The sequence below is a fragment of the Rana temporaria genome, chromosome 7, assembly GCF_905171775.1.
Source record: "Rana temporaria chromosome 7, aRanTem1.1, whole genome shotgun sequence".
Lineage (NCBI taxonomy): Eukaryota > Metazoa > Chordata > Amphibia > Anura > Ranidae > Rana > Rana temporaria.
The window spans coordinates 117,365,172-117,392,728 of record NC_053495.1 but is presented as its reverse complement, the minus strand read 5'-3'; the positions used below and the strand labels follow the sequence as shown (position 1 = coordinate 117,392,728).

The 27,557-nt window shown below is 45.0% G+C and overlaps 2 protein-coding genes across 5 annotated transcripts in view; both read right to left on the bottom strand.

Annotated features, from left to right (window-relative positions):
• Positions 1–21,115, bottom strand: part of DENND1B (DENN domain containing 1B) — a 324,137-nt gene extending 303,022 nt beyond the window's left edge. For 3 of the 4 annotated variants that reach the window (XM_040359884.1, XM_040359885.1, XM_040359887.1), the window contains exon 1: positions 20,787–21,115. In XM_040359884.1, the coding sequence (XP_040215818.1) occupies positions 20,787–20,803 (17 nt within the window). In that variant the 5' untranslated portion in view covers positions 20,804–21,115. The remainder of the gene's footprint in view (positions 1–20,786) is intronic. The other variant, XM_040359886.1, reaches the window with a different exon arrangement.
• Positions 21,116–21,264: 149 nt separating this feature from the next.
• On the bottom strand, positions 21,265–26,876 carry LOC120946212 (extensin-2-like). Its single transcript, XM_040361033.1, has 3 exons — positions 26,814–26,876; positions 23,492–24,059; positions 21,265–22,985 (listed from the first exon to the last, which is right to left on the bottom strand). The coding sequence occupies exons 1-3, from the start codon at positions 26,874–26,876 to the stop codon at positions 21,265–21,267; spliced, it is 2,352 nt and encodes a 783-aa protein (XP_040216967.1).
• Between the last annotated feature and the right edge of the window lie 681 nt (positions 26,877–27,557).

The following is a 27,557-nucleotide window of genomic DNA, read 5'->3' as shown; positions in this document are numbered from 1 at the left end:
AGTTTATTGAGCGGTGATAAATAATCACCGCTCAAGTCCACTGACAGACGGGTGGTTAATGTTAATAAAATAATGAGTCCCCCTGCATAATATATATATGTATACACACACACATACATTGTATATATACACACACACACACACACCAATATATATATATATATATATATATATATATATATATATATATATATATATATATATATATATATATATATGTGCGTGTGTGTGTGTGTGTATACACATAACTATTACAGGAGGACATTATTACAGCGTTGGGGGGGGGGGGGGGGGTCTGAACGAGGTAGAAAGAAGTTAAAAAATCTTCCTCCATCCTCCTCAGACCCCCCGGAATTCCCTCTTCAATCCCCGATTCTCCACCTCTGAGCTGGTGAATCGGGGAGTGTAAATTCTGACTCAGATCGCCAGTGAAGTGCTCAGATCGCAGCTTTATAAACTGGTCGTTACTGTGCCAGTCTATGAGACTTCTCACTGTGCAGAGATCATCGACGGGAGAATAAGTTCAAACATCTTCTCACCCGCTTATCTCTGTTTCATAAACTGTTTATGAGCTGTGATCAGTGGCGATCCTTGGGATCACTGCTGATTAAGGATGAGCTCCGGCGTGTTCGCATAGAACACGTGCAGAGCCCGCCAGGAAGTCGGCACCCGCGCTGCGCTAATCACAGCCAGGCAGACATTTCCCAATCTATGCAGCCGAGCATTAGACAATGTCTCCCTGGCTGTGATTAGCGCAGCGCGGGTGCAGACTTCCTGGCGGGCTCTGCACGTGTTCTATGCGAACACGCCAGGCTCATCCTTACTGCTGAGCTGATCCCTGCTTCATAAAACGGACACCTTTATGTGATAGACCAACACTAAGTGGCGTTGTGAAGTGGAAGGAAAATAATGATTATTAAAAAAAAAAAAAAATACAAATAAATATGTGAAAAGTACTACCTGTTTAGCGAACATAGGCACTGTAAAAAAAATGTTACAACTCTGACAACACTCATATAACTCTTCTCACTAAATATACTATCCATTAGGGATGAGCCGAACACCCCCCGGTTCGGTTCGCAGCAGAACATGCGAACAGGCAAAAAATGTGTGCGAACACCATTAAAGTCTATGGGACACGAACAGGGTTCTGCACCATTTTGGTCTGAATGCGATTTCAGCCAGTTTGTATTGCTGAATTTGCATTGCAGACATTGCATGTGATGTGCACAGCAATGCGAATCACATGCAATGTCTGCCATCGCACTACTGTGAACCCAGCCTAAAGGTATAAAACCTTGAGGCTTTAGAACCACTTTAAAGCCGAGGTTTAGATATGGATATATTTGCATAGTCACATTGGTTCAGCTTGAACCAATGCAAATACTTGTGGGATCCCTGTGGAAGATGAAATTCACCTTTAATCTATTAGTGTCAGGCAATACATAAATGTCTTATTTCTGTAACTGAATATGGGTTTGGAACTAATTCTATGTACAGTGAGCAATCTAAGTTTACTGAGCACAGACTTTATACACCGACTCAAAAAACGTATAATATTGTGTTTTAGGGACACTGTGCACATGTCTGAACTATTCTGGTTAGGCCACTTACATTGCGATAACTGCAGCTGACATTTCCAAGAAAATCTAGTAGGGAGGACACTAAAAAAGAAAGTAACTGAACCTGTTAGTTGATGTGAGATTTTTATGATGCCAACGAAAGTTGGGAGGAAAGCCATCTTTAGCGATTGTTTTATCAAACAGACCACCAAGGAGAAGCAATTCAAGTTTTCTAAAGCTGAGCTCCAAGAACAATCTTTATTGTGTCCTTAAGCCAGCCATAGACAGTTCATATCTCAACCAGTTCAGCAGTAATCGGCTGAGATTCCAACCATGTATGGGCAGGCTAAATGTACCAAAGTTGATCAACTTGGGTACAACCAGCCTGTCTGATTTTAAATGCAACTATTGCCAGCCACTATTATAGTCACTAGCAATAATCACTCTGCTCTCCCAGTGAACACAATGGCTCAGTGGGAGAGATTCCCCCATCAACACCGTCTGTGTTGATAGGCGAATTTCACTCTGTCTATGGCAGGCCTAACACTGGCCTGAATTGGACCAATGGAAGTATGCATAATTCACACCCAAAAGGGACACCAATCACTGTAGTAGTCTGTGCTACTACAGCGATAGTCATGATCCTCCATGTCCTGAGCGAATAGTCTCCCTCTGCACACTGACCATAAGAGGTCACTTGCTTGGCACCTCTGTGATTTTGACAACTTCAATTTTTGCACTTTCTGATTGGACAAGGTGGAAAGGAGAGGCAGCGACATCACGATTGCCATTTCGACCAATTTAGGGAATGCCTTATCTTCACTGAAAAAAATTACACAATGTACTATGAATGGCAAAGGTGCCAAGCAAGGGACCTCCTGTAATCAGTGTGCAGAAAAGAAGCTGCCGGGCACAGGGCCCAGAAAAGTGACAACTACTACAGTGACTTGCAGTTTCCCAAGTGGCCCCTCAGGCATGAAATATACACACTTATATTGGTCCAAGACTGGAGTTTAACTTTAATCAGAACTGTACATACATGATCACTACATGTTTGTGAGAATTTCCACCGACGGTCTACTTGTGCTTGCAGTTAAAGTGGTTCTAAAGGCTTCATGTTTTCTATGCATAAAGGTAAAAAACCTTCAGTGTGCAGCTTCCCCCTCAGACCCTCCAATACTCACCTAAGCCCGAGCCACATCCCAATCCAGCGATGTGCACGAAAGCAGAAGCTCTCCCAGGTCTCTCCATCCTTATTGGCTGAGACACAGCCAGTGAGGAGGGAGTAGGGGACGGGGCGGAGCTGAGATCTGTGTGTCCGAAAGGATAGGTACAAAGAGGCGGCTCGGGAGCGAGCATGCACGAATAACCCTGAAAGAGGCAGGTTGCTATGGGGGCATGCACTCAGCAGGGGGAGCGACCAGGAGCGCTGGCAGGGGACCAGAGAAAAGAATTGGGGCTGTAAGTAAAACATGCATTTTAGTTGAAAGAAAAGAAGAAGAAAAAAACCTTTATAAACAAACACTTTAAAAGTAACTCAAAATCCAATATGTAATAAAAGAGAGTTGTAAACCAAATAAAAGCATAATTAAAGTGCAACGTTCTTCAAAAGGGCAAGTACCACTTTAAGTCCTCCTCTCCCATGTATGGCATGTCTCTTAATTTAATTTTTTTGAGGGGGAGGTGCAGGGACCTAGTTTTGACAGATCCTGGCTCCAACGTCCACTCGGATTGCCTAGATGATCTGAGAGGGAGTTTTCCCCCCTCACCACAATCGTTTGGGACACATCACAGGTCCCAGAAGACTGCGAGACCATTCACAAAGTGCAGCGCAGCTCGCACATGCGCGGTGGACAGCTAACAGGATGCCGGCACCAGGAACCCAAAGACTAGTGAAGAAGCCCAGGTAAGGAGAGCTCTGGATCCCTGGACAGGCAAGTGTCCTTTTATTAAAAGTTGGCAGCTTATTTGTAGCTGCTGACTTTCACTTTTTTTTTTCCAGGACGAACAACCGCTTTAACATACAGTTCAAAAAGTAATTTGCAACAAGCAAATCAAGAGCTATGTAGAACAAGTGGATAAAGCAACAACTTAAAGATGTGTGTTTTTTTTTTTATCAACTGCTACCCTAAAGATGCCATTTCCCTGCGTGTCACATCCACAAGACAAGTTCAGGTCTCTGATGATCAATGAGGACATTTCCCCTCACTTCCTGTCCCTGTGACACATATACAGTCCAATGAGAGTGCAAAACTCCTCTGATAAGTAGAGATCTGTGGTTTTCTGTTTGGAAGTTTCAAAAGTGCAACACTTACTAGGTCTGGCATAAGCTGCTCTTTTGAAATCAATAAGAACACCACAGATCTCTCTGGTTTCTGCTTATCAGAGTTCATTTAAAGTGACACTATACAATAGTCTTATTCTCCAAAAATAATCTAATCTATACACATCCACAAAATTATTGGCCTTGTAATCTATTTTTCATCAAATAATTTCTTACTGTGTTTTTCTGCCTCCTTTTAATGTCCTCTGTGACATCCTAATCCTCTTCTTTTTTCCCCCTCAATTCTGTTTGTTTAAAATAAGCAGTGTGCATTGGCTATGGTAATGTGTATGCTTGAACACTACAAATCCCATAATCCCTTGTCCATCTCGGGAGCAAGCAACTAGGTTCCTGTATACAGTGGGACCATACAACCACCCTCTAACACAGTGATGGGGAACCTTGGCACCTCAGATGTTTTGGAACTACATTTACCATGATGCTCCACTACACTGCACACTACAGGAGCATCATGGGAAATGTAGTTCCAAAACATCTGAGGTGACAAGGTTCACCATTACTGCTCTAACAAGACACTGGATTACAGCAGCAAATAAAAGATACACAAATTGGATTTTGAGGCAGCTGAAATAGAATTGCTTTTTTTTTTTTTTTAAATACATACGTGAAAAGAATTTTATCTTTTCCAAAACCAGTATTTTTTTTTTGCACTATAAACAAAAGAAGAGCGACCATTTCGGAAAAAATATATATAATAATAAAAAAAAAAAAAAAAAAACATAAAATTGTGTACTTTTTGCTATAATATTTTTTTTTTTTTTTTTTTTAACTATATATAAAAAAAATGTAGGCCAATATGTTTTCTTCTACATATTTTTAGTAAAAAAAATCTCAATAAGCGTATATTGATCGGTTTGCGCAAACGTTATAGCGTCTACAAAATGGTGTTGAGTGCATACTATACTGTACATGGACATACTTTTCAGTAATCCAACATTTCTGTATTAAAAATTTTTTTTTTTTTTTTTAATTGGTCTTATGTAATATTCTAATTTACAGAGTTACTGCATTTTGGGTTTTCACAAGCTGTATGCCATAATCATCAAAATTAAAAGAAAGAAATGCTTGAAAAATATCACTCTGTCTGTAATGAATCTATATCATATATACAGTTGTGCTCAAAAGTTTGCATACCCTGGCAGAAATTGTAAAATTTGGGCATTTATATTGAAAATATGACCAATCATGCCAAAAAAAAATGTCTTTTATTCAAGGATAGTGATCTCATGAAGCCATTTAATATCACATAGTTTTATGGCTTCTTTTAAAATCATAATGACAGAAATCACCCAAATGGCCCTGATACAATTTTTACATACCCTGGAATGTTTGGCCTTGGTACAGGCACAGAAGGTGGTACACACAGGTTAAAATGGCAATTAAGGGTTAATTTCTCATATTTGTGGCTTTTTTAAAATCACAATTCTTGTCTGTGTATAAATAGTCACTTTGATGCCCTAAGCAGGCTAGACACTGAGCCACGAGGAGGTAGAAAAGAACAGTCAAAAGACCTGCATAACAAAGTAATGGAACTTTAAGGCCTGGTTCACACTGGTACGATTTGAGATGCCAAATCGCATCTCAAATCGGCTGAATTTGTCGGCAATGGCACCGTCCTAAATCGGTGCGACGCTGCATCGATTTCAAAAAGAAGTTCCTGTACTACTTTTTGCGATTTCGGGCCGCGATTTACATTGACATCTGTGCAGAAACCTGCACAGATGTCTCTGAAATCGGGACTGCCAGCGGGAGTGAAATCATGCGAGTCGAAAAGAGTATGAAAAGATACCCAAAGCCTTGACTATGCCAGTCAGTACTGTTAAATCCCTCATTAACCGCTTAAGGACCGCCACACGACGTCGGCAGAATGCCACGGCTGGGCACAGGGACGAATATATACGTCCCCTTTAAGAGCCCAGGCGTGGGTCGACCCGGTCCGAAGCTCCGAGCCCGCAGGACCCGATCGCAGCGGTTGTCCCACGATCAGGTCACAGGAGCTGAAGAACGGGGAGAGGCGAGTGTAAAACAAACCTTTCCCGTTCTTCTCTGTGGCAATCACCGACGTCACACGTCCAGCCCCGCCCCCCTACAGTTAGAAACACACATGAGGTCACACTTAACCCCTACAGCGCCCCCTAGTGGTTAACCCCTTCACTGCCACTGTAATTTTCACAGTAATCAGTGCATTTTTATAGCACTTTTTCGCTGTGAAAATGACAATGGTCCCAAAAATGTGTCAAAAGTGTCCGATGTGTCCGCCATAATGTCGCAGTCACAATAATAAAAAAAAAAAAAAAAAAAAAAAAAAAATCGCTGATCGCCACCATTAATAGTGAAAATAAATTATTAAGAAGAATGCCATAAAACTATCCCCTATTTTGTAAACGATATACATTTTGCACAAACCAATCGATAAACGCTTATTGTGATTTTTTTTACCAAGAATAGGTAGGATACGTATCGGCCTAAACTGAGGAAAAAATATGTTTTTTTATATCTTTTTTGGGGATATTTATTACAGCAAAAAGTAAAAAATATTGCATTTTTTTCAAAATTGTCGCTCTACTTTTGTTCATAGTGTAAAAAAATAAAAACTGCAGAGGTGATCAAATACCACCAAAAGAAATCTCTATTTGTGGGAAAAAAAGGACGCCAATTTTGTTTGGGAGCCATGTCGCACGACCGCGCAATTGTCAGTTAAAGCGACGCAGTGCCGAATTGCAAAAAGGGGCAAGGTCCTTAACCTGCATATTGATCCGGGTCTTAACCGGTTAAGAAGTGGAAATTTCAGGATACAAAGACAAACCCACAGGTAACTTCAGGAGAAATACAGGCTGCTCAATGATACTTGAACAAAAAAGCGATGCATGGTTGATCTGCCAGAATGAAGCCTTTACTGTACCAATAACACACAAAAAAAACAATGAGGCATGTCAAGGTGTTGTTGGGCATATTGTTACCAGGCTTTTTTGTGGAACTTGTGTAGTAAAGGCTTCTTTCTGGCAACTTGACCATGCAGCTTTTATTTGTTCAAGTATCATTGTATTGTGCTCCTTAACCACTTACCCCCCGGACCATATTGCTGCCTAAAGACCAGAGTACTTTTTGCGATTCGGGACTCTGTCGCTTTAACAGACAATTGCGCGGTCGTGCGACGTGGCTCCGAAAACAAAATTGGCGTCCTTTTTTCCCCTATGTTCCATATGTTTCTTCTACATATTTTTCGTAAAAAAAAAAAAATCGCAATAAGCGTTTATTGATTGGTTTGCGCAAAAGTTATAGTGTTTACAAAATAGGGGGTAGTTTTATGTCATTTTTATTATATTTTTTTTACTAGTAATGGCGGCGATCAGCGATTTTTTTTTCGGTACTGCGACATTATGGCGGACACTTCGGACACTTTTGACACATTTTTGGGACCATTGGCATTTTTATAGCGATCAGTGCTATAAAAATGCATTGGATTACTATAAAAATGCCACTGGCAGTGAAGGGGTTAACACTAGGGGGCGGGGAAGGGGTTAAGTATGCCTGGGTGTGTTCTTACTGTGGGGGGGGGGGGTGGCCTCACTAGGGGAAACACTGATCCTCGGTTCATACATTGTATGAACCGAAGATCAGCATTTCCCCTGCTGACAGGACCGGGAGCTGTGTGTTTACACACACAGCTTCCGGTCCCCGCTCTGTACCGAGCGATCGCGTGTGCCCGGCGGCGATCGCGCCCGCCAGGCACACGCACGGGAGTCGGGGGCGAGCGCCTCCGGCGGCGCGCGCGCGCCCCTAGTGGCGGCTGGGAGAGAGGACGTCATATTACGTGCTCTCGCCCAGCAGAGCCACCTTGTGGACGTATATCGACGGTGCGCGGTCGGCAAGTGGTTAAAAACAACCACACCATCTTTTTCCAGAGCAGCCTGTATTTCTCTTGAGGTTACCTGTGGGTTTTTCTTTGTATCCCGAACAATTTCTGTGGCAGTTGTGGTTGAAATCTAACTGGCTTGGTATCAAAAGATCCCCAAATTTTCCACTTCTTATTAAATGATTGAACCATACTCAAGGCTTTGGATATCTTTTTCCATCTGTGTAAAGTTTCATTACCTTGTTACGCAGGTCTTTTAACTGTTCTTTTCTGCTCCCCATGGCTTAGTATCTAGCATGCTTAGTGCATCAATGTGAGAGCTAACAAACTTATTGACTATTTATACACAGACACTAAGTGCAAATAAAAAAAAAAATGTGGGAAATTAACCTTTAATAGCCATTTTAACCCTTTGTGTGCCACCTTCTGTGTCTGTACCAAGGCTAAACATTCCAGGGTATGTAAACTTTTGATCAGGGCCATTTGGGTGATTTCTGTTATTATGATTTTAAAAAAGCCACAAAAATGATGTGATAATAAATGGCTTCATGTGATCACTATCCTTGAATAAAATACATGTTGTTGGCATGATTAGTCACATTTTTAATATAAATGCCAAAATATCACAATTTCTGCCAGGGTATGCAAACTTTAGAGCAGAACTTGTATATGAGTTTCACTTTTTGAGTTGAATTACTGAAATAAAATAAACTTTTTGATCATATTCTAATTTTAGAAGATGCACCTGTAGTTTGTGAAATCAATCTTTAACCTTGATTTTGACTTTAGAGTACCATGGGCACAAAAGTATGCCAAGACTAAGTTTAAAAACGTCTCCATTATTCCCCCAACTGATTTCCTAAAATATTCTTACCAATGATCTCTCTATACTCTTCCCAACCGATGCAGCAAGTAATGATAAAAATTCCAAGCAATGCAGGTCTCCGTACAATATTCCAACATGTAAACGTAACAGGCTGCTGGCAAATAGCTGCACAAATGCTATAAATAAAAATGAAGAGCACTGAATGTTTTATCGTTTCCAGTTTGTATTGTAATATGGGATCCTGGTATACTGAAACCATTTAGGACTGAGCAAACCACAGCCAAACTACTGACAAACAGCTGCACAATTGAAATACATATGGGAATTGTTTTACTGGCCAGGAAAGGAAGTCATTGTAATTCTGTACAGCCAGTCTTGTCATTTATACACACTGCCAAATCTACCCACTGCCTCTTGTCACATCACCACAGGCGTTACATCCATTTCTTTTCAATGGCCCCCCCAGCACAATATACTGTACAAAGCCCAGGCTAATGCACTTCCACAAGTTGTGGTGTGCTGCATCGGGAAAAATGCTGCATGTCTTATTTGTGGTCCATTCTAGTTGTGCGTCACAAAAATGGTTGGCCACAAATCCTTTTGCCTTCCTCTGGATCAACTGTGGGTATAGAATTGGGTATATGTGATTGTACGATATTATTATTACCGTATTTTCCGGCATACAAGACGACTTTTTGGATGCAAAAAAATGCATCCAAAGTCGGGGGTCGTCTTATACGCCGATGACAGTCTCCGTCAGGCTGCGGGCATCCATGATTTAAAAGATGCGCCGCCTCCTCAGACTGTTCTGTGATATAGGTGGAACACAAATTTTCCCAGCGGGGCCTCTGTTTAGTGTTCCGCCTATCACGGATGCCTTCTCATCCTCGGACGAGAGGACATCCGTGATAGGCGGAACACTGAACAGAGGCCCTGCTGGGAAATTTGTGTTCCGCCTATCACGGAACAGTCTGAGGAGAAGGTGCGGCTTTTGAATCATGGATGCCCCGCAGCCTGGAAGACAGAATATGCAAAAAAATAAGGTAGGGAGATCGTCTTGGCCGGCACAGTGGGGGCAAGTGATGGCACAGTGGGGGCAAGTGATGGCACAGTGGGGGCATGTAATGTAATGGCACAGTGAGATTTAAAAAAAAGCCTGTTTCTGTCAGCGGTTGTTCCGGTCAGCGGTTGTTCCGGCTACCCCTCAGCTTCCAGAAAGACTAGTAGGAAGGGGGTCGTCTTATATGGCGAGTATATCACAAAGCCAACATATTTCCTGAAAAAATAGGGGGTCGTCTTATATGCCCAGTCATCTTATACGCCGGCAAATACGGTATTTTATTTCCTAGGTTGAACTTGATGGACTTGTGTCTATTTTCGACCTGACTAACTATGGGCCAGATCCACGTACAGCGGGCGCAACTTAATTTTTGGGATTTAAGTTACACCGCCGCAAAATTTCTACCTAAGTGCCCGATCCACAAAGCACTTACCTAGAAATTTTCAGGGGTGTAACTTAAATCTGTCCGGCGCAAGGCGTGCCCAATCTAATGGGGCGAGTCCCATTTAAATTAGGTGCGCTCCCGCGCCGGACGTACTGCGCATGCTCCCGACGTGATTTTCCCAATGTGCTTTGCGCGAAGTTACATTGCGTCAAGTTTTGTGAATCGCGCTGGGTAAAAAAAGTTGCGGCGGGAAAAAAAAAAATTTAAAAAAAAATTTGACAGCGTCGCGGGAAAGAAGGGTCTACTTTTACATGGTGTACTAACTTTACACTTTGTAAAAGCAGCCCTAATTTTGCGTTTGCAAACTAACAACTTACGGAGACTTCACGAAGGGAAACCGCTTTGTGGATCTCCGTGCTAATTTGCATACCCGACGCGGAATTTCGACGAGAAATGCCCCCAGCGGTGGCCAAAGTACTGCATCCTAAGATCCGACAGTGTAAAACTATTACACCTGCCGGATCTTAGGAATATCTATGCGCAACTGATTCTCTGAATCAGCCGCATAGTTAGAAACAGGGATACGACGGCGTATCAGCAGATACGCCTGCGTATCCCTTTTGAGGATCTGGCCCTATGTAACTATGTAAGAAAGTCAACCTATGTTTATAAATCACTTATTTAGCCATCTGACGGGGTTCTTCTTTTTGGAAAAGGGGGAGGGGGTAGGGCATGGATACCTAGCTTTCTCAGGTGCCCGCTCCCACTTCAGATGAAATCACAGATTTCATTGTGATGCTGCAATCGTCTGTGATAAAAATGTATGTATATGTCCAGTCAAATCCTAACTATATATAAACCTGGTCCCCCCCCCCCCCCCCACAGGTCTATGTTAATCATTCCGTAAAGGAAAGGTGTGTGTATACTACCTAATCTAAGGACATTCCAGTAAATCACATGGTCAGCTCCCAGCACCAGCTTCATTGTAGACGAGGGACAGCCGTCAATGGATGCCCCATAGCAAATCTATGGATGATTTCATTGCCTGGGCTCTGCATCCGTTGTAGGTGATGTCTCCTCTTAACTGATGCCAGCCACTGGAAAGATCATCTGACCGGAATGGAGTGCCCTCAGCATAGTTAGGTAAGGTAAGTATAGACACAACTACCATCACTAACCATTCTTACCCTACACCCCCTCTTTCGTCAAATTAACCACTAAAGGCCCAGGCAGATATACTGTGGCAGGGCGACATATATATTTTATAGTATAAAGTTAAAAGGGGTTGTAAAGTTACAATTTTTTTCCCTAAATAGCTTCCTTTACCTTAGTGCAGTCCTCCTTCACTTACCTCATCCTTCCATTTTGCTTTTAAATGTCCTTATTTCTTCTGAGAAATACTCACTTCCTGTTCTTCTGTCTGTAACTAAACACAGTAATGCAAGGCTTTCTCCCTGGTGTGGAGTGTCGTGCTCGCCCCCTCCCTTGGGCTACAGGAGAGTCAGGACGCTCTCTACTTGCAGATAGAGAAAGGAGCTGCGTGTTAGTGGGTGCCCTGACTCTCCTGTAGGGGGCGAGCACAACACTTCACACCAGGGAGAAAGCCTTGCATTACTGTGTGGAGTTACAGACAGAAGAACAGGAAGTGAGGATTTCTCAGAAGAAATAAGGACATTTAATAGCAAAATGGAAGGATGAGTAAGTTAAGGAGGACTGCACTAAGGTAAAGGAAGCTATTTAGGGAAACAAATTGTACCTTTACAACCCCTTTAACTTTATGCTATAAAACATATCCCAAAAAAAAAAATGGAAAAGTTTTTATTTCTTCATCAGTTTAGACCAATATGTATTCTGCTACATATTTGTGGTTAAAAAATTCTCAGCAGGTCGTTGTGTGTTACGTCACCGCGTTCTGAAACAATCATTTTTTTAACCGATGGTGTGTAGGCACGACTGATGAAAGTCAGCTTCATCGGATATCTGATGAAAAAATCCATCAGACCGCTTTCATCGGATGAACCGATCGTGTGTACGCGGCATTAGAGTCTGCAAAAGACTTTAGACTGGGTGGGGGTTTCACTCTCCAGCAGGACAATGACTCTAAACATACAGCCAGAGCTACAATGGATGATTTAGATCAACGCATATTCATGTGTTAGAATGGCCCCGTCAAAGCTCAGACCTAAATCCAATTGAGAATCTGTGGCAAGACTTGAAAATTGCTGTTCGCAAAGAGGCATGAGCAAAAATGTCACTCTCTAGATGTGCAAAGCTGGTAGACATGCTCAAAATAGACTTGCAGCTGTAATTGCAGTGAAAGGTGGTTCTACAAAGTATTTATTGGGCTGAAAACAAATGCACGCCACACTTTCCGGAAAAAAATGTTGAAAATCATTTATCATTTTCCTTCCACTTCACAATTATGTGCCACTTTGTGTTGGTCTATTACAAAAAATCCAATTTTCGGTTGTAACATGACAAATGTGGAACATTTCAAGGGGTATGAATACTTTTTCAAGGCACCGTATGACAGCACCATCCAGGTAAACTATAGGACCATAATATATGACAGCACTATCCAAGTTCTACTTCCACCTTGTCAACATTAGAACAACTGAGATGGTCTATTCCCCATATGGTCACCCATGTAATCATGGCACCCTATTTGCTGTGGACAGGGGCATTTCAGGAAATACATATGATGGGTTATAACCATTAGGCCTCATGCACACTGGTTTCTTGTAAAGGCTGTTGATCCTGACAGGAGAAAATCACTGTTATAAACTCACCTAAGCTGCATTCTTTCCAGTCTAGCAGTTTTCCCTGGCTTACACTGGTGCGTTTTGACATGCGATATGACATGTCAAATCTGCGGCATTTGCATCGCCCTAAATCGGTGCGACGCCACATCTGTGGCACTGCACCAGTTTCAAAATGTAGTTTCTGTACTACTTTTTGCAATTTCGGGCCGCAACTTACATTGACATCTGCACAGATGTCTCCGTAATCGCGGTCGAAATCAGGACTGACGAGCAAGAGTGAAATTGTGCGAGTTCGGTTGAACTCGCACGGCTTTATTCCCGCAGCCCAGTGTGAACCTGGGCTAAAACAGAGTTTGGGCGTTTATTTTATTGGCCTGAATTTTATTTTATTCTGGCCATTGAAATACAGTAGATAAACACTGAAATACTAAACTCACCTAGAGTTTAGGCGCGTTCAACAGCATTCAGCTGTTTTTGTGGTCCAAACTTCCTCTCCTGAAAGTCATTTTAAGGCGTTCAGAAAACATCCTCTAAACTCTCCTGCTACTAAACTGCTAAAATTGTCCCTGTGTGCATGGACACATAAAATAACATAAAGGGGAGTGCAGGAAAAAAAAAAAAAAAGTCTGGGCAGTCTACCAAGTTTTGAAAATATTCTATCACTGGAATGTTAAGTCTAAACATTGTATCAATTTGACTTTTACATCAAAGGAATAGATTTCTGTATGTAAATTAGGAACCACTTAAACACCAAACCTTTTTTCTGACAGTTCTTTTTAAGTTAAAATCATCTTTTTTTTGCTATACAATTACTTAGAACCCCCAAACATACAACATACAATATATATATATATATATATATATATATATATATATATATATTATAACATATTTTAGTAGAGACCCTAGAGCATGGGTGCTCAACCTGTGGCTCTCCAGCTGTTGCAAAACTACAATTCCCATAATGCCTCAGCCTTTGGGAGACATGCTTGTACCTGTCAGCGGCTTGCAATGCCTCATGGGAATTGTAGTTCCGCAACAGCTGGAGAGCCACAGGTTGAGCACCCATGCCCTAGAGAATAAAATGGCGGTTATTGCAATATTTTATGTTGCACTCTATTTGTGCATCGGTCCTTCAAATGCAATTTTTTTGGAAAAAATTACTTTGATGAATTTAAAAAAACTAACCAGTAAAGTTATCTCATTTTTTTTTTTGCATAAATATAAAAAAAAACGCCGCAAGAATTTATCTGTCTTCTATCTAGGATGCCCAACATTTCATCTTCTCCCATGATGCCCACCCAACTCCTCTCCCATTATCACAGGTCAATAACCCCCCCAAAGTAAAAATGAACACCAGAACATATACTGTATATGGATTGCTCTAGTTTCAATACATAAGAACAGACCCCCCCTGTGAAGTCATATTTAAAGTAGATTTAGATCCTAAATGCAATTATATTATTTTTAAGGTTATTTATTGATGAATATTTTTTTTATTATTATTCTATACTGGAGCTTCATGTCTTCATTGTATTTATTCGCTGCATGACATTTTTAATCTAAAAGCACCAGGTCTAATAAACAACCACCATATTTTTTTTTTTATTAGATCCATTACATAATCGGTACTGCTGATCTCCTTCAGCCTCTTTGTAGCCAATTCTTGTCTACATGAATAAATGTATTCCCCAAATGCTGCACAGGGTGGCATTCCACTTTTCATGTACTGTATTTATTGGCGTATAACACTCACTTTTTTACCCTGAAAATAGAGTGTAAACTGTGCCTGCGTGTTATACGCAGGGGGCTGTGGCAGTTTTTTTTCCTGATACTGCCCTCTCAAAGTTAGGGTGCGTGTTATACGCCTGTGCGTGTTATAAGCCAATAAATACGGTATATGTATGTGACAAGGTAACAACCGAGGAGCACAACAGGGAGACAGTTGTCACCCTCTAACAGGAAGTGCCTGAGCAAGGACCTGCATGGCAGGATCACCAGGTATCATTTAATGCAAGCTGTAGAATTTTGGCCGTTCACATTATATGTGTTGGGCTGGACTGTGCACCCTTGTCCAATGCAGTCTAATCACATATCAAGGCAATATGCCTCATGTCCTATGAGTTCTCTTCACACACCACTGTGCAGAAAAACATAGGCCATGCTGTACTTTCTTTTTATGCAGCATGTTGAAATGCACTATAAAGTATCACAACCTTCTGTGGTGAATAAAGATGAATGAAATGTAACTGACATTTCAAGGCCTCGTTCGGCTCCAGTCACCCTTGTGCAACTTGTCATGTGACTTTGGACACAAAGTTAGAGCCTGTGTATTTCAATGGAAGCCTCTCATATCTATGCAACTACAAGTCGCAGGGACTTTAAAAAAATTCCTACACTAATTTGATGCGGCTTTCATAGGACTTGAGTACCATAGACTGCCATGTACAGTCAGGTCCACAAATATTGGGACATCGACACAATTCCAATCTTGTTGGCTCTATACACCACAATGGATTTGAAACGAAACAAGATGTGCTTTAACCTCTTGCCGACCGCGCTATAGCAAAAATACTGCTACAGCGCGGTCGAGTTACTGTGACAGGACGTCCCTGGGACGTCCTTGTGCACTTCCGCGTTTGCGCGTCCCCTGGGGCGCGCTCGCAGAAGTGTCCGTGCTCGCCGGGTCTAGAAGACCCGGCGCATCACGGATCACGGTAAATTGCCGCTGATAGCGGCCGTTTACCACGTGATCGCTCCGTCAAATGACGGAGCGATCACTTGTCAACAAACCGGCGTCATTTGATGACGCCGGTTCCTCCCTCCCCTCTCTGTACCGTTCGGTACAGTGCGAGAGGAGAGGGGGGGGAACGCGGGGTGTCAGCACTGCTGTGACTGGACAACTGCAGTCACAGATCCATCCCAGCTCAGCTATCCCTGCGCAATACTCTGCAAATACCCCATGCTCTGGCAATACCCCCCATGCTCTGGCAATACCCCCCATGCTCTGGCAATACCCCCCATGCTCTGGCAATACCCTGCAATACCCCAATGCTCTGCAATACCCCGCAATACTCCAATACCCCGCAATACTCCAATACCCCGCAATACTCCAATACCCCGCAATACTCCAATACCCCGCAATACTCCAATACCCCGCAATACTCCAATACCCCGCAATACTCCAATACCCCGCAATACTCCAATACCCTGCATATATAATGTTTTGGGGTTCTATGTAATTGTAAGAATTGGTCTGGGTGTTCCAGAACGCCTGATGGCGCTCCCTGCATGTTGGGCCTCTCTATGTGGCCACGCCGTGTAAAAGTCGCACACATGGGGTATCGCCATACTCGGGAGGAATAGCAGAATGTGTTTTGGGGTGTAATTCGTGGTAAGCATATGCTGTGTGTGAGAAATAACCTGCGAATATGACAGAAACAAGTTTTTTTGTTTTTTTTTTTACAGAATTTTCTGTCGTTTTTCTTTTATAGCGCAAAAAATAAAAACCGCAGAGGTGATCAAATACCACCAAAAGAAAGCTCTATTTGTGTGGAAAAAAAGGACAAAAATTTCAAATGGGTACAATGTTGTATGACTGAGTTATTGTCATTCAAATTGTGAGAGCACCGAAAGCTGAAAATTGGTCTGGTTAGGAAGGGGGTTTAAGTGCCCAAGAGGTTAAAATGGAGGTTCACCCAAAAAAAAAATTTTTAACATTACATTCAGCCGAGTTGTCCTAATGACAATCGGCCGTTTTCTTTTTTTTCCCCGTACATACCGACTTTCACCGCCGCTTCCGGGTATGTCTTGTGCCGGACTGGGCGTTCCTATCTGATTGACAGGCTTCCGACCGTCGCATACTGCGCGTTACGAGTTGCCGAAAGAAGCCAAACGTCGGTGCGCAGGCGCCGTATAGAGCCGCACCGACGTTCGCCTTCTTTCGGCAACTCGTGACGCGCTGTATGCGACGGTCGGAAGCCTGTCAATCAGATAGGAAAGCCCAGTCCCAAAGACGACATACCCGGAAGCGGCGGTGAAAGTCGGTATGTACGAAAAAAAAAACAGCCGATTGTCATTAGGACAACTCGGCTGAATGTAATGTTAAAATTTTATTTTTTGGTGAACTTTAACTGCAGCCTTTCAGCTTTAATTTGAGGGTATTTACATCCAAATTAGGTGAACGGTGTACGAATAACAGTTTGTATATGTGCCTCCCACTTTTTAAAGGGACCAAAAGTAATGGGACAGAATAACAATCATAAATCAAACTTTCTTTTTTTAATACTTAGTTGCAAATCCTTTGCAGTCACTTACAGCCTGAAGTCTGGAACGCGATGACATCACCAGACGCTGGGTTTCATCCCTGGTGATGCTCTGCCAGGCCTCTACTGCAACTGTCTTCAGTTCCTGCTTGTTCTTGGGGCATTTTCCCTTCAGTTTTGTCTTCAGCAAGTGAAATGCATGCTCAATCGGATTCAGGTCAGGTGATTGACTTGGCCATTGCATAACATTCCACTTCTTTCCCTTAAAAACCTCTTAGGTTGCTTTCGCAGTATGCTTGGGGTCATTGTCCATCTGCATTGTGAAGCGCCGTCCAATGAGTTCTGAAGCATTTGGCCGAATATGAGCCGATAATAATATTGCCCGAAACACTTCAGAATCCATCCTGCTGCTTTTGTCAGCAGTCACATCATCAATAAATACAAGAGAACCAGTTCCATTGGCAGCCATACATGCCCACGCCATGACACTACCACCACCATGCTTCACTGATGAGGTGGTATGCTTTGGATCATGAGCAGTTCCATTGGCAGCCATACATGCCCACGCCATGACCCTACTACCACCATGCTTCACTGATGAGATGGTATGCTTTGGATCATGAGCAGTTCCTTTCCTTCTCCATACTCTTCTCTTCTCTTCCCATCACTCTGGTACAAGTTGGTATTGGTCTTATCTGTCCATAGGATGTTGTTCCAGAACTGTGAAGGCTTTTTAAGTTGTTGTTTGGCAAACGCTAATCTGGCCTTCCTGTTTTTAAAGGTTCACCAATGGTTGACATCTTGTGGGGAACCCCCTGTATTCACTCTGGTGAAGTCTTCTCTTAATGTTGACTTTGACACACATACACCTACCTCCTGGAGAGTGTTCTTCATCTGGCCAACTGTTGTGAAGGGTGTTTTTCATCCACCACAGTTGTTTTCCGTGGTCTTTTGGTGTTCCTGAGCTCACCGATGCATTATTTCTTTTTGAGGATGTTCCAAACAGTTGATTTGGCCACACCTAATGTTTTTGCCATCTCTCTGATGGGTTTGGTTTTTTTTTTTCAGCCTAATGATGGCTTTCTTCACTGATAGTGACAGCTCTTTGGATCTCATATTGAGAGTGGACAGGAACAGATTCCAAATGCAAATAGCACACTTGAAATGAACTCTGGACCTTTTATCTGCTCCTTGTAAATGGGATAATGAGGGAATAACACACACCTGGCCATGGAACAGCTGAGCAGCCAATTGTCCCATTACTTTTGGTCCCTTAAAAAGTGGCAGGCACATATACAAACTTTTGTAATTCCTACCAGGGGTCTTCAAACCCTCCAGTTGTTCAGGAACTACAATTCCCATCATGCCTAGTCATGTCTGTGAATTTCAGAGTTTTACCATGCCTCATGGGATGTGTAGTTCCGCAACAGCTGGAGGGCCGTAGTTTGAGGATCCCTGTCCTACACCGTTCACCTGATTTAGATGTAAATACTCTCAAATTAAAGCTGAAAGTCTGCAGTTAAAGCACATCTTGTTTGATTCTTTTCTAATCCATTGTGGTGATTAAGGATGAGCTCCGGCGTGTTCGCATAGAACACGTGCAGAGCCCGCCAGGAAGTGAGCACGGCGCTGCGCTAATAACAGCCAGGGAGACATTTCACAATCCCTGCACCCGAGCATCGGGACAATGTCTCCCTGGCTGTGATTAGCACAGCGCTGTGCTCACCTCCTGGCGGGCTCTGCACGTGTTCTATGCGAACACGCCGGAGCTCATCCTTAGTGGTGGGGTATAGAGCCAAAATGATTAGAATTGTTTCGATGTCCCAATATTTATGGACCTGACTGTAAATTTTTAAAAGTGCAATGAAAGTTACGTCCAGAATCACATCCAAGTAGCACGCATCCAAAAGTTGCATCAAAGTTTCGATGGAAATTACACGATTCTGGAATCACACAAGTGTGAATGGAGCCTTATAGTGGTTGTAAACCTCAGACATGAAATAAAAACAAAACATTTCTCTCTATAGTGTGTACTTGTCTCAATCCAGAGCACTAAGTGTAATTTCTGTCTGCTGCTTCTTTCATCAGAATGAGTCACTTCTGACAAGTTTTCCCGACACTAAAAGAAAAGAGGCGACAAGGGCGGGACCTCCAGCAGATTGACAGCCTCAGCTCTGTTCCTCTGTGCTGTGTGTACAGGGGGTGTGTCCCTTCCCTCCAATCAGCTCTCCTTACTGAGCTCTGCAGAATTTAACTCCTACTCTGCGCCTCCTTTTTTCTGACAGCTCAGACAAGCTTTAAAATTCATCACTTTAAAGCGGTGGTTCACCCTCAGTGACACAATTTTACCATCGAGACAGGCATTGTAGCGCGAGCTACAGTATGCCTGTCCCGATTTTTTTACCCCCGTACTCACTGTGTACTCGTACATTATAGATTTTGGCTCCCGCGGGGAATGGGCGTGCCTATGGAGAGGGAGGATGATTGACGGCCGGCCCTGGCACGTCACTCTCCCCGAAGACAGCCGGAGTAGGTCTCGGCTCTTCACAGCGCCTGCGCACAGGCTATGCGCAGGCGCCGTGAAGAGCCAAGCCTATTTCGGCTATTTCCGGAGAAGCGTGACGCGCCAGAGCCGGCCGTCAATCATCCTCCGTCTCCATAGGCACGCCCATTCCCCGAGGGGAGTCGGTATCTTTGATGTACGAGTACACGGTGAGTACGGGGATAAAAAAATCGGGACAGGCATACTGTAGCTCGCGCTACAATGCCTGATTTTATGGTAGAAGAAAAAAAAAAATTTTTTTTGGGTTTATAGGGTGAACCCCCGCTTTAAATGGTTGTAGAGAAGAAAAGACTGTAGATAAACAAATACAACTTATGTAAGAGGATGTGTTTCATCTCTGTGTATCACCTGAGGCCAGTCACTTCACTGGGTGTATGTAAAGGTTTACAACCACTTTAAACTTGCTTTCCTGTCTGACATGTGATCTGTATCTCTGTTTAGACAGCAACAGACAGGCAGTGAGGAGTGTTGGATTGCCCCCTAATTATCAGACAACTGCATGATTGGGGGGCAGTTGCAGCGTAACTCTATTCATGTATACCCCCCGCCGTAATTCCTGCCGTGGATATGAAGCAAAGCATGTGTGCACCCTGGGTCCTGCCTCAGCACCAACAGGGGGTGAGATTGAGGGGTGTCTTAACCGTGGGGTTTTACCACCCCCCAACTGCAAGTGTAAATGAGCCCCAAAGGCTTAATTACACTTGCAATCAGGGGGTAACAGCAGCCGGATAGGTTAGTACACAAGCTGCAGCAAAAAACAATCCCTTCTACCACCGCCAAACGTGCTCCATTCATGTCAGTGGGGCCCTGCCGTAACCACAACCCAAATCCTAGGCTGGCAGTGGCGGTGTGGTATTCCCATTCGCAAATCTTGTTTGGCTGTCAAAAAAAAATCAGGCATTTGGAAGATCTTCTGAACCACTCTTGTACTGCTCTCTGAAAAGGGATCCACTACAGATCACTTTCCACAGACTGTCACAGGTGTAAATGAGCCCCAATGAAGTAGAAGAGTGTAAGCGGTGTGATGTCCTTTATATGTGACAGGGACCTAGAAGAGCTTGTATGGTGTCAGTGATTGGTGGGTGACACAGAGCTCTACATTGATGACAGTCCATGTCCCCCATAGATGGGTGACCCCCATGGTAGGTAAGTAGTCATCTTACCTGGTCCTGGTGTCCATAGCTCATCTCAGTCCCGGCTGGGGGGAAAGCTCACATGTCTCTGACAATATGGTGACACTGTCCCGGTGTCCCCGCTCTGTCCAGGTTCCTGTGTCACTTCCAGTGCAATGACCATCCTGGCACAGTGAGCGAGCATTACCAGGAGCCAGCCTCCCCTACCATTCCCATTCTATCAGGTGTCCCCGGCCCGGCTCTCAGCGTCGCCCCGGGCCACCCCTCTCACACATTCCTCCTTACTCCGCACAGCTGTCCCCTCTCACTGCACAGGACCGGAGTGACTTCGGGGACGGAAGTGACGTCAGGCAGAGGGGAGGAGGTGGGCGGGGTGGCCGAGAACGTGGGATGAGCGCACCTTGGTTGTGTGTGTCCTCCGGGTCCTGGGGGATGCTGTGTACTGGGTGTAATAGGGAGCAATAGGAGCGGAGTCAGGGGGTGAGAATGTACTGGGTGTAATAGGGAGTCAGGGGGTGAGAATGTACTGGGTGTAATAGGGAGCAATGGAACTGTACTGGGTGTAATAGGGAGCAATGGGACTGGAGTCAGGGATGAGAGTGTACTGGGTGTAATAGGGAGTAATGGGACCGGAGTCAGGGGTGAGACTGTACTGGGTGTAATAGGGAGCAATGGGACTGGAGTCGGGGATGAGACTGTACTGGGTGTAATAGGGAGCAATGGGACCAGAGTCAGGGATGAGGCTGTACTGGGTGTAATAGGGAGCAATGGGACTGGAGTCAGGGATGGGGATGTACTGGGTGTAATAGGGAGCAATGGGACCAGAGTCAGGGATGAGACTGTACTGGGTGTAATAGGGAGTAATGGGACTGGAGTCAGGGATGAGACTGTACTGGGTGTAATAGGGAGCAATGGGACCAGAGTCAGGGATGAGGCTGTACTGGGTGTAATAGGGAGCAATGGGACCAGAGTCAGGGATGAGAATGTACTGGGTGTAATAGGGAGCAATGGGACTGGAGTCAGGGATGAGGATGTACTGGGTGTAATAGGGAGCAATGGGACTTGAGTCAGGGATGGGGATGTACTGGGTGTAATAGGGAGCAATGGGACCAGAGTCAGGGATGAGACTGTACTGGGTGTAATAGGGAGCAATGGGACTGGAGTCAGGGATGAGAGTGTACTGGGTGTAATAGGGAGTAATGGGACCGGAGTCAGGGGTGAGACTGTACTGGGTGTAATAGGGAGCAATGGGACTGGAGTCGGGGATGAGACTGTACTGGGTGTAATAGGGAGCAATGGGACCAGAGTCAGGGATGAGGCTGTACTGGGTGTAATAGGGAGCAATGGGACCAGAGTCAGGGATGGGGATGTACTGGGTGTAATAGGGAGCAATGGGACCAGAGTCAGGGATGAGACTGTACTGGGTGTAATAGGGAGTAATGGGACTGGAGTCAGGGATGAGACTGTACTGGGTGTAATAGGGAGCAATGGGACCAGAGTCAGGGATGAGGCTGTACTGGGTGTAATAGGGAGCAATGGGACCAGAGTCAGGGATGAGAATGTACTGGGTGTAATAGGGAGCAATGGGACTGGAGTCAGGGATGAGGATGTACTGGGTGTAATAGGGAGCAATGGGACTTGAGTCAGGGATGGGGATGTACTGGGTGTAATAGGGAGCAATGGGACCAGAGTCAGGGATGAGACTGTACTGGGTGTAATAGGGAGCAATGGGACCAGAGTCAGGGATGAGGCTGTACTGGGTGTAATAGGGAGCAATGGGACCAGAGTCAGGGATGAGAATGTACTGGGTGTAATAGGGAGCAATGGGACTGGAGTCAGGGATGGGGATGTACTGGGTGTAATAGGGAGCAATGGGACTGGAGTCAGGGATGAGACTGTACTGGGTGTAATAGGGAGCAATGGGACTGGAGTCAGGGATGAGACTGTACTGGGTGTAATAGGGAGCAATGGGACTGGAGTCAGGGGTGAGACTGTACTGGGTGTAATAGGGAGCAATGGGACTGGAGTCAGGGGTGAGACTGTACTGGGTGTAATAGGGAGCAATGTGACTGGAGTCAGGGATGAGGCTGTACTGGGTGTAATAGGGAGCAATGGGACTGGAGTCAGGGGTGAGACTGTACTGGGTGTAATAGGGAGCAATGGGACCAGAGTCAGGGATGAGGCTGTACTGGGTGTAATAGGGAGTAATGGGACTGGGATGAGACTTTACTGGGTGTAATAGGGAGCAATGGGACCAGAGTCAGGGATGAGACTACTGGGTGTAATAGGGAGCAATGGGACTGGAGTCAGGGATGAGACTGTACTGGGTGTAATAGGGAGCAATGGGACTGGGATGAGACTGTACTGGGTGTAATAGGGAGCAATGGGACTGGAGTCAGGGATGAGACTGTACTGGGTGTAATAGGGAGCAATGGGACCGGAGTCAGGGATGAGGCTGTACTGGGTGTAATAGGGAGTAATGGGACTGGAGTCAGGGATGAGACTGTACTGGGTGTAATAGGGAGCAATGGGACTGGGATGAGGATGTACTGGGTGTAATAGGGAGCAATGGGACCGGAGTCAGGGATGAGGCTGTACTGGGTGTAATAGGGAGTAATGGGACTGGAGTCAGGGATGAGACTGTACTGGGTGTAATAGGGAGCAATGGGACTGGGATGAGGATGTACTGGGTGTAATAGGGAGCAATGGGACTGGAGTCAGGGATGAGGGTGTACTGGGTGTAATAGGGAGCAATGGGACTGGGATGAGGATGTACTGGGTGTAATAGGGAGTAGGGGGACTGGAGTCAGGGATGAGACTGTACTGGGTGTAATAGGGAGTAGGGGGACTGGAGTCAGGGATGAGACTGTACTGGGTGTAATAGGGAGCAATGGGACTGGAGTCAGGGATGGGGATGTACTGGGTGTAATAGGGAGCAATGGGACCGGAGTCAGGGATGAGACTGTACTGGGTGTTATAGGGAGCAATGGGACCGGAGTCAGGGATGAGACTGTACTGGGTGTAATAGGGAGCAATGGGACTGGAGTCAGGGATGAGACTGTACTGGGTGTAATAGGGAGCAATGGGACTGGAGTCAGGGGTGAGACTGTACTGGGTGTAATAGGGAGCAATGGGACTGAAATCAGGGGTGAGGATGTACTGGGTGTAATAGGGAGCAATGGGACCGGAGTCAGGGATGAGACTGTACTGGGTGTAATAGGGAGCAATGGGACTGGAGTCAGGGATGAGACTGTACTGGGTGTAATAGGGAGCAATGGGACTGGAGTCAGGGGTGAGGATGTACTGGGTGTAATAGGGAGCAATGGGACTGGAGTCAGTTTTTTGTTTAAAGCGCAAAAAATAAAAACCGCAGAGGTGATCAAATGCCACCAAAAGAAAGGTCTATTTGTGGGAAAAAAAAGACGTCAATTTTATTTGGGAGCCACATCGCACGACCGCGCAATTGTCATTCAAAACGTGACAGTGCTGAAAATTGGCCTGGGCAGGAAGGGGGTGAAAATGCCTGGTATTGAAGTGGTTAATTAAGCTTTGATAAAATAACAAGGAAGGTGATTGGCTACCATGCACAGCTGTAGCAGATTTCACACTCCAGTTTTAATAAATCAACCCCACTGTGTTGTTGTTTTCTGTTCCTGAACTCATTGTGACAATATTGTATGGGGTTACTGTACTTCTGTTGATGGGATAATCAATTACATTTGTGCTGAGAAAAGCCTTGTCTTTGCCTCTGCCACTTTATGGACACAGGCCTGCTGTGCCCAATGGAAAATGTGCCCCTGATGTGTTTATGGGGTACAGTAAAAAGTGTGATTATTATGGAAGTTTACAGTATGCTGGGTGTAACATGTCCTGGGTGTCCTGGAATGCTTTGCAATATGTGCTGAAAGGATGCAGTAAAATGTTGTGTAATGGGTGCAGTCTGGGCATCAAAATATGTGCTTGGTGTAATAGATTGCAGTGCGACATTGTCTTATTATAATATAGAGCATAGTAATATTTCTTAGGGGTGTTGTATAAAGTTATTTGGGTCTAATGTGGTCCAAATAAGGTGTAAATTCATTATTGGGCTCTTTAAAGGGGTGTTCCGGGCAAAAAAAAAAAAATTAAAAGCCAGCAGCTACACATACTGCAGCTGCTGGCTTTTAATAAATGGACACTTACCTGTCCTGGTGTCCCTCGATGTCGGCACCGCAGCTGATGTTTCCCATCAGCTGTCGGGTGCTGCTGTCGCCATTGCGGGTAAGGGAACCCTACTGCTTATGCGTGAGGCCCGCTCCTTTCTCCTATTAGCCTGGCGGCCAGGGGAGGAGGAGGGAGCACCGCGGTGACGTCACTTTCGCTGCCGGAAGTGGGAAGGGATACCTTCGACAGGTATCCTGTCCCCTCCCCCGAAAGGTGCCAATTGTGGCACCGGAGGGGGGGGAAGGGAGTAGCCGCTCCAGGTGGGAACCCAGATGAATATCCTCCGTTGCAGACAACTCAGGTGCAGGCAATGCACTTAGCAAAGCAGAAACAAAAATTCTCTCTGGACAACCGCACTCTGAACAATATGTAGCCTTTATTAAAAGAAGGACAGCACTACAAGTCACAGCAAAATAAAATAAAACCCGACTGCTGACACGTTTCGCACTGAAACTAAAGCTTAGTCATAGCTCGGAGGGGGGGGAGGAATCCGATGAGTGGAAGTTCCACTTTAGGGTGGAACTCCGCTATAAGACTGGGTTCACACCATCGCTGTATCCGTCGCACAGCAGGGGTCCGGTGCGTGCTGGTTCACCGTTTCAGGTCCGATTTCAGCCCAAATTTTGGGCTGAATTCGGACCTGAAACGGCACAAAAAAGGTACACGTTTTTCCAGCAAATCGCAATGGACCTGCTGCGGAAATATGTGAAACGGCTCCATAGAGAGCCAGTCACATTCATCTGCTATGCAAATCGGATGCTGTGAAATCCACATCCAATTCGCATAAGTGTGAACCCAGCCTCAAGTGGTTGTAAAAGGCTGTAAAGTTTTTTGCATGCAGGTAAAAAAAACTTTTGTGTACAGCTTCCCCAAAGCCCCCCTAATACTCACCTGAGCCCCCTCTTGATCCAGCAATGTGCACAGGAGCCTTGGCTTCCCAGGTCTCTCTCTCCTTATTTGGTAAGACAGCAATAGGGGCAAGGGTCAAGTCCTGGGGAAAAAAGTGTGAGAACTCCCACCCAAGATCCACTTCCCCACCAAAAAAAAAATGATACGCTCATATGCATAATTACTAAACCGCATGTTTTTTTTCGATCCACTGTACTTAGTAATCCTTTATGTTACTGGCCGCTTCCTGTATATGGATTCATCGGGTAGTGTGCAGGTATTCCGTCACTTCCTCGATGTCGCAATGTCTCCTGGGAGCTTTTGTCATTATTCCCAGGAAACATTGCGGAGGTCTGCCGCGAGTTATCGCGAGATTTAGAAAGAAAAGTTATTTTCGGCAGTCCTCCGCAATGTCTCCTGTGAACAATGACAAAAGCTCCCAGATGACATTGCGGCATCGAGGAAGTGACGGAATACCCGCACACTACCCGATGAATCGGCCAGTAACAAAGGATTACTAAGGTTCGCCTGCCCCTGACAGTGACTCGAGCTGGGCATCACCGCTTAGTGAAGGATTGGCTCGGGTGGCTCCGCTGCTCTAGTCATGCAAAGGGAACTGCGTTCCTGCTGTGAAAAAAGTGCAGGAACTCCGTTCCCGCAGGTCTTGAGCCCTGAACGGGGGCCATTGGCTCCCACCGCTGTCAATCGAAGCCAGTGAGAGAGCAGGGGCAGAGCTGAGCCACGGCTTTGTGTGTCTTATGGACGCATAGCGCCGGGCTCGGGAGCGAGCATGCACCAGTGCATAGGAAGCAGCTTGCTATTGGACCACTGGTCAAGGGAGGAGCCAGGTACACTGGTGAGGGACCCAAGATAAAGAGAATAGAGACTGCTCTGTGCAAAACCATTGCATAGAGCTGGTAAGTATGACATGTTTGTTATTAAAAGACAAACAAAAAAAAACTTTACTGTGACTTTAAATGATACTATATGGTAGGTGATGGAAACCATACAGCAGTGTTTCTCAACCATGGTTCCTCCAGAGGGTGCCCAGCAGTATGGTTCTCCACCATGGTTCCTCCAGAGGGTTCCCAGCAGTATGGTTCTCAACCATGGTTCCTCCAGAGGGTGCCCAGCAGTATGGTTCTCAACCATGGTTTCTCCAGAGGGTGCCCAGCAGTATGGTTCTCCACCATGGTTCCTCCAGAGGGTGCCCAGCAGTATGGTTCTCAACCATGGTTCCTCCAGAGGATGCCCAGCAGTATGGTTCTCAACCATGGTTCCTCCAGAGGGTGCCCAGCAGTATGGTTCTCAACCATGGTTCCTCCAGAGGGTGCCCAGCAGTATGGTTCTCAACCATGGTTCCTCCAGAGGGTGCCCAGCAGTATGGTTCTCAACCATGGTTCCTCCAGAGGGTGCCCAGCAGTATGGTTCTCAACCATGGTTCCTCCAGAGGGTACCCAGCAGTATGGTTCTCCACCATGGTTCCTCCAGAGGGTGCCCAGCAGTATGGTTCTCAACCATGGTTCCTCCAGAGAGTGCCCTTAGCAATAAGCGATTTCTCTTCACATCCACTGTACAGACCAGGTGAAATCTGTGCTAGATGTAAAGACAAGTAAGGAATGTAATGTTATGTTGGAACATGTCTTGTTATACGATGCCTGTGTTCCTTACGCCACAATGCTTCCTGTTCTGCCACCAAATACTCACACT